General features: G+C 43.5%; 1 protein-coding gene across 1 annotated transcript; it reads right to left on the bottom strand.

The window, feature by feature from the left end:
- Nucleotides 1–56: 56 nt before the first annotated feature.
- On the bottom strand, nucleotides 57–17,356 carry LOC124481830 (ras-specific guanine nucleotide-releasing factor 1). The gene is made up of 27 exons (XM_047042082.1): nucleotides 16,517–17,356; nucleotides 12,406–12,512; nucleotides 11,748–11,895; nucleotides 10,981–11,073; nucleotides 10,359–10,612; nucleotides 10,165–10,244; nucleotides 9,681–9,874; nucleotides 9,354–9,463; nucleotides 9,071–9,189; nucleotides 8,781–8,941; nucleotides 8,625–8,688; nucleotides 8,357–8,499; nucleotides 8,143–8,225; nucleotides 7,480–7,728; nucleotides 5,643–6,016; nucleotides 5,433–5,549; nucleotides 3,758–3,928; nucleotides 3,538–3,644; nucleotides 3,115–3,227; nucleotides 2,972–3,032; nucleotides 2,763–2,866; nucleotides 2,460–2,544; nucleotides 2,179–2,376; nucleotides 1,992–2,071; nucleotides 1,753–1,870; nucleotides 1,565–1,633; nucleotides 57–1,461 (listed from the first exon to the last, which is right to left on the bottom strand). Exons 1-27 carry the CDS (start codon nucleotides 16,790–16,792, stop codon nucleotides 1,369–1,371), a joined length of 3,771 nt encoding a protein of 1,256 aa, XP_046898038.1. The 5' UTR covers nucleotides 16,793–17,356; the 3' UTR covers nucleotides 57–1,368.
- Nucleotides 17,357–17,734: the final 378 nt, after the last annotated feature.

The raw sequence follows: 17,734 nt of genomic DNA, 5'->3' as shown, positions 1-17,734 counted from the left end.
TCTCCCCCTGAGATAGAATAGATTTATTAACAAGAGGTAACCAGGAAAGAAAACAGTTTTATACAAAACTGGAAATACTTCTCAAGCTGTTAAAATAGGACTGAAATATAATTGTCATACCACTGGGTATTGCTCATTGCAACCATGTTACGCGTCTCTGTTAAATAATGTTCACATGTGCTTGAGTGGGAATTCAATACAGTAGGCCTACACATACTGTTCTATATAGTTTGGATAAGACGTGAAAGTGGCACATGCCTGCCACTTGAGCTTTGGGTGTTTTTTCTATACAAAGCTTTGTAAAAAATACATAGAAATATTTAAAGAATAAGCACAATATTACTATATTCCTGCTAAAACAATTATATAGACAGGATACAGTATGTGTTACACTTATAAGTTGTCTTTAACATTTGTGTTATATAATATCATACACATAAAAGAGTTGAACATTTTGATAACAAATCGTTAGGGTATGCTTTCAACACATTACATATTAGGAAATGCATTAAACTGCCTGTACACAATATTGTACACAGCACATCTCAGCATCATTGGCAAAGTGTAGGACAAAATATTTTACATTTATGTGATATAGTCTTATTAAGTTATTGTAATTTGATTGTGATAAGGCATAAACCACAATGCACTGTAAAGAGAAAATAAACCATGGCCATTGTCATCATTATATCAGTGACATGTGGGCATTCTGGCTCCTTAGGTGGTTTGATTCAATTGATTATATTTGCTACATACATTGCCTACATTGCAAAGTCATCTTGTCCAATAGGAATAAGTAATAATAAGACACCCGCTATGAAGCCACATTTGCTGGTTGCAAAGCAACATAATCGCAACCTACTTGTGACTCATGTTAGCATCACGTGTTTACTTTGTACTGGATGAATCCAAACGGCTACATATGATGTCATAACGTATGATACAAAGATATTAAGGAATTTTCTCTTGGTTGTAGCATAAGCAACAATGTGGGATTTGATTATCATAATTATACTCTTTGTGTCCCACGATTCTCATCAACTGGGAACCCCACTGAACATTCAATTTAGATACATATATATTTCACATTTTGTTAATATTTTGTACTCTGTTTTATCTGTGGTTGAAAAAGACCATCATAAGATGAATTAAGACATAATACAGGAAATAACATAGAAAGTAGTGTGTAACTGTAGAAATAAAACCTTCCTAGCCTTCTACTGAATGTCTAATAAACGACTCTATACACAAGTCCTTTGAGGAACACACACTAAAGGGACACATTCTAACATAATCTAATACAAATAGTCATCTATGTACACTATGTCCCTGTACAGTCCATAGGCTTTGGAGAGAGCAGGGCCCACTTCAAGAAGATGTTTTGGGCTCAATTCTTAGAGACGCTTCATATAGACTCTCCTCATCCAAGACAGCACTGCTGTCTAGCAAATACTGCACCGCCTGAGGTGAGAGAGAAAGAATTGGTCAATTTACAGTATCAATTCCAAACCTGATATGCAGTAACCGTAAACCGTAAACAGTTGAACATAACATACTGTATTACCTTTGGTTGATGATCAATCTTATAGGCTGTTTGCTGAAACTGACGTATCTCTCTGATAATGTGAGATATCTGCAGAGAAAATATAAAAACACACTCAGTATAGAACAGTACAGAGTTGAACAGTCTGTAGTCATATTATGATGAGCACTGTACAACTGGTTTTTGTATCATGAAGGGACATGGATTACCATTCTCATCTTGGAGAAGTTGACAAGACTGTCCTCGGTGTAATTGGGTGTCCCCTCTTCGATGAAGGCCAGATCAGTTAGGTACATGCCCAGGTACGGAACACACGGAGGGTCACAGCTGTGGAACAGGTCACAGAGATGGTCAGAATTGATCCACACACACACATAAACTCTCACACACACACACACACACACACACACACATGAAAGAACACTTAACGTGCTGCTCACATACTTACTTTTTTAAAGCTTCTCTCAAGTTTTTAAATCTCCCCTCGGATGACACCAGCTTCTGTAGCTTGTCAATCACTGTCTTGGTCTAGAATTAAAACAGTGTGTCAACGGGAATATACAAAAAGGGCCTTTCCCTTTAAAGCGATATTTCAAAGGCTTGTCATCACACCTCGATGTCTGCCAAGTATCTACCTGCTTAGAGACCTTGAGCCAGGTCTTTTTCAGGCGGAATATGGAGCTGCGGTTAAGGGAGGACGTGATTTCCAACACCGCGTTGTAGTTGTGGAGACAGCGACAGATGTCGGCCACTGCCACCCACTTCTCCATGATCAACACCCGCATGTTCACATCATCCCATCTCAGGATCTCAGTGGCAATCAGGTTACTAATCTGCAAATTAGAATGTATTCATGTGGAATCGAGATAGAATACAAATTGGAGGTGATTTTTTGTTGAGGTAAACGGGTGCCTACATCATTGAAATGCTTGGTGGTTTTCATGATGTATGGGGTCCTCTCGTTCTTGTCGTTTTTCATCCAGCCTTGACCGAAGAACTCTCTGTGGAGTACAGGATGAGGCACTTTCAAAAACAAGTCAACGGCAACCTAGCCGCATGGATTGTTATTTGGGGGAATCCAGACAGCAGGGAATGCAACATACCCGGACAAGTTATCTCCCCAGCTGATAAGTTTGACACAATTGACACAATACCCCCGTCGTGTGTTGTGTGTGTACACGGGGCGTGAATGTGTGTGTTGTCTCCGTGTCACACTCACTCGTAGGGGATGACCTTGAAGACCAGGTGGTCCAGCAGGGTGAGCTGCTCAGCAATCTCCAGGGCTGAGTGGCTCTCAAACGGTTCTGTCTTACTGCCCTCAGCCTGGGAGAAACACAACACAACACACACACACACACACTGTCAGAGCCAAACGTCTATCTTGGGTATGAGATTATCACTCTGAACCAACTGCCTCTTTAACCTTACCATCTGGGTCACGGCCTCCAGAGTGATCTGATTGTCTCCCGGGTCCTCCTGTGTCAGCGTTCTTCACACAAAACAAAGACATTCACAAACTTTGAAAGCTGAAAGTGTAAAGGTTGGCATATTCTAGTTGTGTTGGGTCAAACCTGATGATGTTGGCAGCAGCCTTTCTCTCCTGGGTCAGGAGCTCGGGGTCATGCATCACTTCCTCCAGGAAGCTGATGACCTTTAGCTTGAGATCAGTGTTGAGCTCAAAGTCCTGTAGAAACGAAACAACAACATGTTAGACATCAGTGTTGGATTGTATCAGTCTTGGAATGTATCAGAGACATAAAGCCCTTAGATCCAGGTGTTTATTGATTAATCATGCAGGGCTGCTTTCTTTCAAGGAGGATCCATGAAAAATGCACAGCAAACTGAGGTTTATGTTGTTAAAAGGAGTAAAGAGTTGCAAAACGCTTTGTACTTGTACTTTTTTGTTTTTAGGTTCTAAAAGTGAAAGCTAAACCATGCTGTATTGTTACAGTACACTGATGATGTTCGGTGTTCACAGTCTGTGTTCAGTGTACCTGGGAGTGTTTGGACACCCAGTGGCGCAACACATTCAGGACCCGGTTGGTGGCAGCCCTCCGGATGACAAACTCCTTGTCCCCATTCCTCTGGTCTGTAGGAAAGCCTGCGGCCAAGATAAAAAACATGACATCAATCAACGTCCTTGTACAGGTGCAATATAGAGACAGTGGTTCAGGAAGGCAGAGGTTTTGAACAGGGAGTGGAACAGTCGCTAACCTGTGCTGGCCAAGGACATGCGACGGTACTTCTCCTTGGTGGGTGTGCCTTCATTGGCGCCAGCGGTGGCGATGGCGAAGGCGGAGGCAGCAGAGAGAGCGCTGCGGTTGTTGTCCAGCTCCCGGCACGATGACACAACCATGCCGTTGTTGAAAGAAAACAGAGAGAACTCTGGGGGATGGAACACAGTATAGAACATTTGAACAATCTTTACAAAAAACTGCATTTATATTGCAGTTTGAGACTTTTAGACTTTTATTTCAGACTTTTAGCCAAAATGACTGCCCCCTTGTGGCACAAAGTAAACATTGCAGTGTGACGTACAAACAAACACACGCACACTGATATCCCCCCCACACACACACACACAATTCCATCCGGGGTGGGGGATAACAATACAATGTCTTTGGAAACAATAATATTTGGCCTATAAATGTTGAAAATGATCTGTCATTATATAATTATAGGTCATGGCCACTAGAGAGCAGCACAGATCCAGGAAAAATACATTGCACCTTCACTGTAGTCATATGCATTCCCATATCTCCACTGAAAACTTGTGCAGTATTGATAATGCTGCCATCCCCTCAACTTCTAAGGAGATTGTGAAGAACTACTGTACAGAGGATGACATTTCAAGACAACAGCCTGTCCGTGAAATCTCCTCTCTCTTTTCCTGGACATGAAAGGTGATGCTCACTGCCTTACAATGCAGCATTTTGTCCTTGTCTCCTATGTACAGAGCAGGAGTGGGTGGAACTGAGGAGGAGCAGTCCACACAGGCATATACACGCTAACAATGGAGAGGGGGTGTAGGGAGTGCACGACTCAATACGCTCAATACTCTGTGAACCTTAGCATCGCGTGTCCCCCTCAGCTAGAACTGCACTCCAGTATTCTTCCCTGTCTATCTGTCTGTCTGCCTATATGCCGACCTTCCTGTCTGACCAGACTCCAGAAGGCTTAACTACCTTTGTTTTCCTGCTTGTTTGCCTGTCTGTCTGCATGATGCATGCCCACCTGCCAGCATGCCTGCCCACTCGCCTGCCTTCCCGCCTGCCTGACTGCATGTCTGCCTACCTGCTTGCATGTCCACCTGCCTGACTGCATGTCTGCCTACCTGCTTGCATGTCTACCTGCCTGACTGCCTGTCTGTCTGCCTGCCTGCTTGCCCACCTGTCTGCCTGCCTAGCCTGCCAGTGTGCTGTGCCTGCATGCCTCCCTGCCCGCCCGCCTGCCCGCCTGCCTGCCTTCCTTACACCGGGGGCGGCGTAGAGAAACACGCACATGGTTGCTAAGGTACAAGGTTTCCTTCCTCCTACTCACAAAAAGCACTGGCATCCCTTGTATCCAGCACTGTGAAAGTGAGCACTGAAGATGAACTCTGCTTGACTAGTGGGCCCATCCCTGCACACTAGCTGGGGGTGCGGTTTTACACAGTGACTAACTAACACAAACTTTAATACAAAGTGATATAAATATAGATACATCTACGAAGATGTGCACTTCATGGCTTGGTTGATTTTTTACTCAAAACATTTTAACTTTTACATCGATTAGATTACATCATTCAAGAGTATTGTGAAAAGGGAACATATGTTGATATTATGGTACATATTATGCGTATTATGTGTATTATAGGTGTTATGATTATGATACGTAAACATACACACACCTGAGTTTTTGGACTTGACATTTTTGGGTGTAGTGGGGGACTTTGGGGGGGACATCTCAGTCTCAGCCTCGTCACTCTGGGTAGGTTCCACGTCACATTCCTCCCTCACTGACAAATCTGAACACACAGACACACAATATAAGCCATTAAGTGACCCCATAACATCTTACAACCAGACTCCTACTGGTGTTTCCTCAAAGCAGCTCAGACCTTGTTTGTTCAAGATGGCCTCCTCTGCCTTGCCGTCGGCCTTGGTCTCCCCTTCGTCTGGGATCTTGCTGGCCATGGTGCTGGACACATACAGCTTGTTGATGTCCAGCGTGGTCTTACTGAAGGGGGACATGGTGGAGTGCATGCTTGCATAGCCGTTGGGGGAGCAGCTTAGCGCAGCCAGGTCCAGAGCCTTGCCCCCTGTGATGATGGGGATGTTCAGGGAGAGCTTGCGTCGACGGTTGGGTGACGAGTTCTTGGTAATGGAGAGTGGGGGAGGGGAGGAGAACTTGCGGCTAGCGCGTGGGGACTTGGGAGGCTCTCCGTACAGGAGTTTGTTGTTCTGGCTGCTGGCGAAGAACAGCTCCAGGGACCTGGGTGGAGGAGGAGAAGGAGGAGGAGGAGGAGAACGAGAGAGCGAGAGAAATCGACATCAACAATAGTGCTTGTTTTCAACGCGGATCGACACAGGACACAAGGATGCAAAAGAGTGGGGGTTTACTGTGGAGTCGTCGCTTAAGACACAAATAGGTGACAGCGCGGGGGGAATCACGGGGCTGTGGCGTTTGAACGCGGGAGAGCGTGTTCACAACGGAGGCTCCATGGGAGCTTCTGCCTCTTTTGTTTAAGCTACATTGTTTAAGACAGCCTCCTCCTAGCAGTAAGAGCCACCCCCTCTGAAGGCCTATAAATAGTGTGTCAAGTGACAGTGTGGGAGGCACGGGTGCTGCCAACAGCAACCAGCCCAGGGGAGGCCTACTGAGACACCGAGAGAGGGAGAGGGAAAGAGGTGGAGAGAGAGAGACAGAGAGAGATAGCAACTGAGCTTGAGCTCGAAAGAGGGGGGGAGGGGGGGGGAGAGAGAGGAAGAGGGCAGGAATGGATTCCACCACAGTGGGGGCTGCTGGGAGTGGGCGAGCGGGGAGCCTCCAGCCCTGTGTGGCGTTTGCAGCAGTGGCGGCGGCCATGTTGTGTCTCCTCCTCGGTTGAATCACAGAGGAGAGGGGGGTCTGGGCGCAAAGCACCGCCATCAATATTTAATACTGTAGAGCCTCTGCAGACGATGGGAGAGAAGGAGAGAGGGAGAGAGGGAGAGGGTGGGGTCCTGCAGCAGAGTGATTGGTTGCTATGGTGACGGTGCAGCGGAGAGAGGGATGGTCAGACGAGGGCAAAGAGGGAGAAAGAGAGAAAGAAAAGGAGAGCGGGCAAGAGAGATAAAGAGAGTGGAATAAAGCAAGAGAGAAAGAGAGAAGGAGTGTGTATGTACACACTGGTGTGCATGCGTGAGAGATTGATAAAGAAAAGGGGGGGGGGGGGGGTCTTTGGGGGAGAGAAAAAGAAAGAGAGAGACTGAGAAAAAGACAGTGAGAAAAAAACGAGTGCAGGGCCCAATTACTTTGGTGGCGAGTAGAACACACAGAAGTGAATCAACTGTGTGACCTCTCTCTGTCTCCCCTCCCACCTCTACTCTCTCCCTCTCTCCCCCTATCCCCCTCTCACTCTCTGAGGATATGATAGCATAGTGGGCCAGTTATGGAGAATTTGAAAACACACAGGATGGAGGCCCCTATCATTTGTAGACACATACAGTACAGTATTCTTTAAAAGCTCTCTCAATAAACCACAAGCTAACAAATCAGCTGGATCGTATGTCCAGATCACATGTTTATACTTCTTCTTGTGTGTCAAACTATTCTATAAAGGATTCTAGTGATTCAGGTAAACTCCCAAGAAAGAACAAATACACAAATGGCTTGCAAGACATGCCAGCTTAATCATAGTAGCCTCACTGAGGAACCCAGGCAGAACCCCAGACAGAACGCTTGCCGGCCCTCACCGAGCGGGTATGGCACTGATGGGCTTCTTGTAGATGGTGATGAGTTTGTCGAGCACCACGTCAGCGCTGGTGAACACGCGATAGGAGTGCAGGAAGGTGTTGAGGAAGTCGATGGAGAGGAAGCGCAGGTCTGTCAGCCTCTCCAGCAGACGTTCCACGCTGGCGTAGCGGATCTGCAGCACCTTGCAGGAGTTCATCATCTTACTGAAGCGGATGTCCACGTCGTCGCAGTACAGGCTGGTGTCGGACCTGGGAGAAACACACCCGAACACACGCGGGTGTGAACACACGGATTCAGAATCAGAATCAGAAGGGATTTTATTCGCCATGAATGTTTGCACAGACAAGGAATTTACTTTGGCAGGAAGGTGCATACATTAAACATATAGGAATCTTGTGGTCTAACTATACAAAAAGAGCAAAGTCTAGCTAATACTAAGGGGATTTAGAATAAAAAATAAAAAATGAAATAAAATACACTTCATTTTAACCAACGAGTCTACTTTCATTGTTATAAGACTTTATTTATATAGCACATTAAAGCACCTTGAACTGCAATTATTGTATGAAATGTTCATATCAATAAAGTCTTATTAATTTCATTATACAGGAATATTGAAAGTATTTATGAGAGCTTCTACTACGTTAGTGTCTAGCTCTTACTTAATCATCTGGGGAACTGTGACCTTGCTGTTCTCCTCAAACGCATTCATCATCAACCCATTGCAACGGATGTTGTCGATGCACTGTGTGACAAAAGAGAAGGCACACGCTGTTAGCACACAAAGGAAGGGGAAGCTACGCCTAGCTCATCATAAGCTGGGTGACACAAGTCAAGAAGCAAACTGAGCGGGTGAAGCAATGTATCCGGACATGCCTGGCTGATGTCACTTGTCCAGGCCGATTTTTCCTGCCGTGACGATGCCACCAGAATGACAGTGAAGGACTGGATGTCTTTAGGCTCCACGATGACCTTAAAGTCCATGTGTTCTGTATCCTGGCCACTCTTCTCCGGTTTGGCTGTGACCAGAGGATATTTATGTTATTTTTACTTTGTCGTCTATGGTACAATGTCACTATTGTTAATGTCCTCCATACAACAACAGCTTTTAAAAAAATAACAAAGAAAAATACTTTTGACTTACTCTCATCATCTGTTCCCTCTTGCTCCTCCATCAGCGTGCAGTCTATGAGGGAGACGACTCCATTCTGGGTGGAAGGGTGGGACAGGAGAGAAAATCTTACATTGACACATTAACTTTCTAGCCGTGTGAATACCCGCTGTATGTAGATGACTGTACCTTAGTGAGGTGCAGCTTCCCTCCAGAGCCCCTGGTGCAGATGATGAGATGTTTGGAGAAGAGGAAACACTGTCTTTCGCCCTCCTTCTTCAGAGACAGAGAGCCCAGTCTCCCTCTGGTGATCTTCCCTTTCTCACTCATGGGCACCTGGATGAGGGAGCCTGCATACACACACACACACATGCATTGGGATGAGCTTCCATCACACAAAGTTGGTCACCAGCGTAGATCAAAAGAACCCTGTACCGATGGTGTCTCAGTGTGTGGCCTGGCGGTTTCTCTGGCCTCACCTTGTCTGACGAAGGTCTGGCTGGTGTCCAGCAGCACCTCACAGCCCTCCACGATCATCCGCTCGATGGCCAGGTTCTTCCGGATGTTCTCGGTCTCACTCACCTCATCGTGCATGATTCTGAGGTGACGATAGTACGCATCTTTAGGTACTTTGAATTTGTCATGTGTTAAATTCGAGGAATACGGGAAAACTATAGCCTTTGAATACTTTATCAAATCAGCGCTCCATTATTTTAACTGTACTTGACTTTCAATCTGTAGCAATGGAGAGTTATGTTGTACCTGGAAAGTTCCTCCAGTTTAGACTTGGCATAGTCCAGACTGGTCCTTTCTACGTGCTCATGGGGTGTGTGGGCCAGGAGTTCATGCAGGGTCAGGATGTAGCGAGGTATCTGGTCAGGGAGACACACATGGGTTAACACATATCCCTCTCCTGGACTTCTCTGAGAACGTATAGATTTCACGTATAGAGCATCCCCAAGCAAATTGTTAGCACACAGACCAAAATCAACGATTTCCGAGAATACAGAGTAAGTGTATGATGACACTACACAGTGCAGTGAATCACTTTACTACAGCCACGCTACACTAGCGCTTTAGTGCTCTCACCTGGAACATGGGGTAGGTGAGGAAGGTCTCCAGGGTCCTCTCCTCACAGTCAGGCTTGGCTTCATACTGCTTAAGCAGTTTGTCAAAGTCCCGGTTCTGTTTGCAGTGGGCCAAGATCTGCAGGCTGTACTGGTGGTTACGCACAAACTCCTGGTAGATGTTCAGCATGGGCAGCAGGATGTCAAACAGATCAGCTGTGGAGACAAGAGGCACTCCATCGGATTACTGTCCAACAATCTCCTCATCTCTCAAAGAAACACATATTTATCAAGTATTTTGTCTGATTGTGGATTACATATATTTATATTGGGGAATATTTCTATTTGCTTTCAACTTGTGGGATTTTCTGCAAAATAGGTAGTGCAATTATTGGTAAATTAAATTGGACTGCTTATCAGACAGTTTATTATTTAGTTTGAGCTAAAAGTCTCTTGAGTAACTTTGGACACATTCTCAGTCATCATACAGTACACAGAGTTCTTACCCAGAACAAGAGTTGGCCAGCTGGCTATTCTGGCCTTTAGACCCTGGTAGAATATTTGGTGGAGAAACATGATGGTCTCACTGCAGAGAGAACAAAATGGGGGAAATCATTGGAATTCTCTGGACAATTAGGTTTAAAACTTTTAAACCTTACGAATCACTCCAAAATGACTCGTCTTAGTAAGTTTCAACAACCTATTAAGGAAGATGCTGCTGACATCATCGTGGGTGATGGGTGGCTTCTTGGAGCTGGCGGCCATGCGGAGGGGCCGCAGGAAGTTGTTGACCAGAATGTGGAGCTGCTGGACGTACTCTGCCTCTGCCTCCAGCATGCTGAACACCACCTGGTTCCTCTTCCTCATGCTCTCAGCGTGGGGAGAGCGGATGTAGTCCTGGATGATGGTCTTCCATTTCCTCCTGCAGATCCAGCCTCGCAGGAAGCTCTGGACCTGCCCAGGTAAACAAGGGCAAAGCAACAGCAAAGGTTGAAAATGTAATCCAGATTGGAGGTTGACTGCTCAAGTCTAGAACTGTGAGATGTTTGCATTGCTGTAGGTGATATGTATTGTTTATATGTTTTGTTTACTGATACATATTGTTGATATGTATATTGCTGACTGATAATCACTGATTGTACTTGTAAACTTTCTCACCCATGAGTCTAACATATGTTTAACCAGGTGGTTTAACCAGGTGGTTTAACCAGGTGGTTTAACCAGGTGGTTTAACCAGGTGGTTTAAACAGGTGGTTTAAACAGGTGGTTTAAACAGGTGGTGTTATGAGCACGCTGTGGACGCTGTTGTGACCAAAATGTACCTTTTTGATCTTCTTGATTTCAGTGTCATCATCACTAGGGGGAACCTCTGGGCTCGACTGGATCTTTTCATTGTCCTTGAGCAGTCCAGCAATCTAACCAAAGCCATCAAAACACACTCAAGTCTTTCCGTAAAATAACGAGAGACATCATGTATGGCACTGCATTTTGTCAAAATAACAGTTTAATTGTAAATCGAAAAATGTAAAGAGAACATTTCGGGCAAAACAATTATGCACAAATGACATTCTAGACAACCAGTAGGCCTTAAGACATTACCAAGCTGAATCTAGGAGCTAATAAGAGGCAGGCGCTGCTGTCTTAAATTTTTCCATGGCTTATGCAAGGACAGAGACTGTTCATTATAATACTCTGGAGAAGGCTACAGCAGGTACAATAGGACCTGATTCATGCATATTGAGCACAACGTTTCATTTGGTGCTCTTCATTAGCACATTAAAGAGAAGGGAAAGTATTTGATCTGGTTTATACAATGCAGAGGAAACATAACATTCAACACTGATTTTGTAAGGTTTCCTATAGGTTTCAACTGGTTTCAACAGGTTTCAACAGGTTTCAACCAGACAGTACATATATCCTGCTTCCAGTCCCCCTCAGAACTCAACTGTATTTAAAAGATGTTCGCACACACGTTCCAACATGCCCTGGCACCATTATAGGCCCAAACAAACACATACACACACGTGCATACAAACACCCGCGTGATATTCAAATACACAGAGTAGCATTAAAAAACAATACAAGTTACCTCAGATTTTAAACGCTCTATCTCAATTTCACCGTCCTCTATCTGTTGTCGAAGTTGCTTGGCAACTGTTTTCTCTGTCTCCACTATTTGGAGTAGGTGGAGATACTTCTGCATGAGGGTTTCATGTTCAGTAGCCAGGTTCCTGTAACTACACGCACACACACGCAATACACACACGGTAAGCACCTCATTAGTACACATAGCTCATGATGGGATTATCAAAGCAAAGCCAGACTTCAAATCAATGTGTGTTTGGCCAGATAGAGGCTCTATAAGCAAACCAACACCAAGCCACACACACGTCGCAAGATTTTGCTAAATACTATGAACCTTCAGCAAAATCTGTGTATTATCTGGCTCTAGAACATGATTTGTAATTCTGTACATTACACTCTGCATATTACAATACTGTAAATGTGAATAAAACCCTGCTTCATTAAATAACCCTGTCTTTGAGTGAGCACAAATCAACAAGATTCTTAATTAATCTGAGAAATCAATAGATTTTAACTGTGTTTCAATGGTTGTGCCTGACACAACAATGGTATTCCTCAACTATTGTAAAATTGCTTAGCCTCTTGCATTCAGTAAAGGCATCGTCCTTGTGTTTTAGAAACAACTCAGGGGTCAGAGGTGAGGGTTAGGGTCACAACGGTACCTGGCCTGTGTTATTGCTGCCACCCACTCATCACAGTCCTTCACGTCCTCGGTCCGTAGCTCCAGGGCCTTCTGGTTGTCATGGTTGAAAGTGACCGTGAAGTAGTACTGAAACACAGGCATACAGGAGCATCGTTAGCCTTGTAAAAAACCCTAGTTCATTGCATCATGTTCCATTTTGCTGCACTCTTTACCTAAAAAGAACGTTTCGTAGGGGCGCAAAAGGTCAAGACAGGATATTTTCTTGGTCAAACAGGTGAGGATGTGTGGAGATCAACACTGATCTCCTGGGAGAGAAGCCATCAGCAGATGAAGTCCTGGAAGATTCATTACATACCGTCTGTATGTTCCATCTGTTACCGGGCAACTCACCTCTGTCTCGGTGCGAGCAGTACCATGTTTGCTGCGATTGCTTGGCTATATTCTGTCTCCACATAGTCACAAGCACAATCACCTAACTCAACGCCATCTTGCCTTTCCATCAGTCAACATCAACGACACTTTCGCTAATCTTAAATATCAGCTTTGCGAGGCAGCCTCCTAAACACTATAAATAACATGATATTTACTTGGGTTCCCATTGTATTACCTGATCCAACATGTTAGATTCAATTGGATTTAACCAGCGAATCAGCTGTGAGTGAGAGGTAATGTTCCATATTTCCTGATAAGCAGCATAACACAGTTTGTCAATAATTTGTTTTCTATCTATGCTTCCTGTGAATTGATGTGTCAAGCCTTTTAGGGAGCTATTTTTAGCATGCAGCAGTCTATATTTGCCAGAGACATTATCTGTTGGAGAGAAACATCGCAGCCCATCAATCGTTTCCACTTGTTCTGATTTTCAGATAGTGAACACCCTTTATTAAATGCTGCCCCCCCCCCCCCCCCAACCCCGTTAGTAAAATGCATCTCTGAACAAATGCAGAGTATTTGCTAAGCGAAGCACAATACCAAGCCATGTTGCACATTTTGTTGGCCCCTCAAACACACTTTTTCAGATGCAAATAGGGGTTGCCATAGTAACTGTGGGCTTAAATGTAGCTCTTTTTAAATAGGGAATAAGAACATTTTAAAAGTGGATCACTCAAAGAACACAATAAGAAATGAGATAGGGACTGGGGGTGTGAATATGAGAGAGAGAGAGAGAGAGAGAGAGAGAGAGAGAGAGAGAGAGAGAGAGAGAGAGAGAGAGAAAGAGAGAGAGAGAGAGAGAGAGAGAGAGAGAGAGAGAGAGAGAGAGAGAGAGAGAGAGAGAGAGAAAGAGAGAGAGAGAGAGAGAGAGAGAGAGAGAGAGAGAGAAGGGAAGAAGGAAAGAAAGAGAAACCCTGGGCTATAAAAAGCCCTAGCCGTGTGAGGTGAGGTGGCAGTTGGCTTGGCATCCATTCTCTGTGTTGTCCCTCACCGTGTCACACACACAGATAAGATCCAGCAGACTGGCCATTACTCTTGTGGTTTTCTGTGGCTGGCTGGTCAGGGACAGACCACTGGTCAGGGATTTACATTCAGTGTCTACCCCTACACCGTCTGACTAAAAACAACAGGCAACACAAACAAACCCACACCATTGCATCATCAACCAGCCACTGACTTCATAGAAATTGTGTCAACATTTACTGTAGAATTGATAGAAAACAGCTTGACAGACCAACATAGATTCATCAAAAATATCCAATGTTATTACTTTTTTTATTACTATAATTACTGTTTTTGTGTTATTTCACTTTCCTTGGGGCATGTGCCATGTGTTAACAACCAGCAGATGATTGATCACTTGTGTCCTCATTTAAACCTTTAGCAGTTGTCTGGATTGATGGATTGCACCCACTGAGATATGGAGGAACATACAATGTAGCAATCATGTTATGTTCATTCAAACTTGCACACACAATCACACACACATAATGCATCCATCTTACACACAAACACACACACACGGAGACACACACAAACACCACACAGTCACTTCAAAAGGTTAACCTATTTTTCTTTATGTTTTTATGTCTTTATTGATTGATTGATTCCTTGTCATTCTGACTGTGCATTTCAAAACAATGCTTTATTACATATATATATATAATATGACTGTATGTATACTTAGTGTAGGTACATAGATTGCCAGTGGATACATTTTACATGAATTGATGTGCTGGTGTAGATACCTGAATTTTCAGTTTACACGGCAAAGTATCTACGTACTAGATTTTCACACAGTTTATTTGTGGCAGAAATAAAAAGACATCAAAAAATCATTAGCCTGCCAAGTTAATATAGAGCTATGAATCTAGTCAAAGAGTCACAACACAGTGATGTCATTCAAAGTGAATGACAACATCCATACTTCACTGTATTGTGTTAGCTTAAGCAATCACTGTAGCCAAAAGTAATCAACAAAGGGTAGGAATTTTTTTTGCCTCAATCAAAAGATGCATGGTTCATCACATTGGACAGCAATATCAAATTAGGAAAGACAAAATCATTGTTTAAAGACTGCAATGACAAAAAACTAGAGACTTCTCTCCATGGCAACAGCAGGAGCAACAGAAGCCAAAAAAATGCTTCCTGATACATCTAGATGCAGTGTTTTCCCTTTCTGCCAGAACTAAAGGCTTACTTCACCCATTCTTATGTCTGAGGATCATCATTTTGGGACAGCATAAATATGGCAGAGGACTGAAACCGCCTATCAGAACCACTGCATAATCAACAGTTAATCAAAGCTTCTCATCACTCAATGCAATAATTTACATGCCACACCAACTTGCACTTGTCAAGATAGTGATTGGAATTCACTTTGTTAAACGAAAGCTGTAGCCCTGGTAATGGATTAACTTTTTATGTTGTGACAATTTTTTCTTCTTTTTTTCTAGCACTGTAAAATATATGAAAACTAATAGGCTATTCTAGTAATGTGGGTGAAGAATAGAAAAGTGTGGTGATTTCCCGGAAGAAATGTGTAAAATAATTTCACATTACTGCGAACCTGGGATATTTTGTCTTGAGCATTCTTCAGCCATCCGCGTAGATTTGGGAAGGTGACTGCGGTCCCATGCAGCATTTGGCTATTGGCAGCTATTGTGAGCAGGGACTTTCCTGACGATTTGATTGTGCGTGTAGAAAGGTTTTCGGTACCACTTATCCTAAAGTTATTTATTGATACTTTGAATGTTGTGTATTTTGGTCATCTTCAGGCGATTTTTAGTTATGCAATTATGATACATGTTTATGTATTCACTAATCACGAGGAACTCAGACGTTTACATAAAGGCCTAAGATTGCTTGGCCTTTTTAGTCGTATGGTTTGAAAACAAAGGGATAACCATAGTTGGTTTGCTTGGCTTCTGGTTAGCGTGGTTCTGATAATTAAAAGGGATATTTAACGAAGCAAGCGACTATAAACCGAGGAGACGCAGTTGCCAAGGTAGGATGCTATTAATATCAGCACGAGGAATTAAATCAATACGTCAAACGGACAGCGATGGGGCATGTCTTATCCACAAGATGGCGACTCACGAAGTTTGGATAGTATTTAAGTTTTTGATTGCCCTTGTCATATCACTCGTAAGCGTGCTCATATTTGCTTAGAAGATCATGCAAAAAAAAAGAAAATATTCATTTCAAATGTCAAATTGGACGTAAAATTACAGATCACAAGAACTTGTTCGTCTTTTTTCTAAATGTTGCTTTTCATGCAACTCTGTGGCGTCTTTGGCAGCAATGTATCGTTATTGTATTAAATGTAATACTAATGTGTGAAGTTCACCAATGACTGTGCTAATGGAAAAATAACATTGTTATTACGTAACACTGTACGCCAAGTAAACTGCAATCAAAGTATCCATGGCTAGTTGTTGGCGTGATAAGCGGCTACAACTGTAGCTAGTTAAAGCTTTTCAACTTTATTTTCAAGAAATGGAAATAATACAGGAAGTGTCTTGAGTTTTTACCGTCTTTAGTAATGCATTGTGATTAGAATAATGGCAACCGTTGTGTAAAACAGGTAGACCCATCATGCAAAATTATGCTTCTCTTGCAGCCTTTAGACAATACAACATTATCTCAAAAACACGTTTAGAATGATTAAACTTAACTCCTTGTAATTTCAGTCTTACCTGCTTCTCTAAGCATTCCTTCGCTGATAGAGAGGGTTTAGGTGACGGCGCTCTATCGCAAACGCATCCCTCCAACAGGTATAGTCCTGAGGGGCGCGAGCTCGAGTCATTCTCGAAATAAAACAACATATTCTGCAACAAAGCGAACCACTTGGCATGCCATTTTGTGTTATCTGAGCTTTTCTTACTCAGGCAACCTCGTCTCGTGCCATCCTTCTTTGCCAGGAGAGCCAGATAGGTGATATGGCCATCATTAAGCCGCATTCCTTTCTGCATTTTTGTTTTGATTCCAACCAGAGGAAATGCTTGCAGATGCTTACATGTTCTTAGCACCTCAGCCTCCTAACAGTCTCCGACTTGTTGGGCAGCGCTCAGTAGCACTCCTGTGTGCCCATCTACAGCTGCCATGCTCAAGTGAAGAAAAAAGAAGAGACTAACCATCTACAATCTGCAAAGCCGAAAAAGAAATTATCCTATACAACAAATTCCATAATCTCAGCGTGTGCTAAACCGGACGATGTATTGAAAGCGCTTTTCCATTGACCCGAATTGTTCATGGTGATGACTGAAGTGCCCGCACACCGCATCTTGCTCGCGCTAAGGGAGGAAGCGCAATCATGTGACGTACCCCAGGAGACACAGATTTCAGAACCTTGGACAGAGCCACTAACTATCAAGACGAGGGGGTCACACCATCAGGGTTAATAAGACGAGATCCGTTTGAAAGTTAAGGTGGAGTGTCACATATCAAATGCCAATGCAAAAGCATTGGAAAATATTTTTATTAGGGAACAATGATCACATGTTTCCTTAATTTGATACGATCAAGACCCAATAAACCAGTAAACAAACTCATCTCTGCCACTCTGCTCTCCCCTGTCAGCGTTATCATCCGAGATAAAGCTGTCATTTTCTATTCGTTTCGCCAATGATTGACAATAATGTAGGTTTAGTGACTCGTTTAATAACTTGTTTAGTGTTTATCTACCTGCATTTGCTAATGCTATAGGTTGTATGCCTGCTTCCAGCACTGCTTCTGGTCTGCTTTGAAAGTCCATTTTATGTTTACTTCAGGTTTGCTTTGAGATGGTTCTTGTATGCATACAATAGGTGAGATTTCGATGCCTTAACACTGTTGCGGTTGAGTAGCGTGGAGTAGTAGCCTTAGTAAGCCAAGTGTTTGAATCAGCATTTTTTTTTTTTTTTACTTCTCTGTAG

Source organism: Hypomesus transpacificus, chromosome 19, assembly GCF_021917145.1.
Source record: "Hypomesus transpacificus isolate Combined female chromosome 19, fHypTra1, whole genome shotgun sequence".
NCBI lineage: Eukaryota > Metazoa > Chordata > Actinopteri > Osmeriformes > Osmeridae > Hypomesus > Hypomesus transpacificus.
This window is presented reverse-complemented; position numbering and strand designations above follow the sequence as displayed.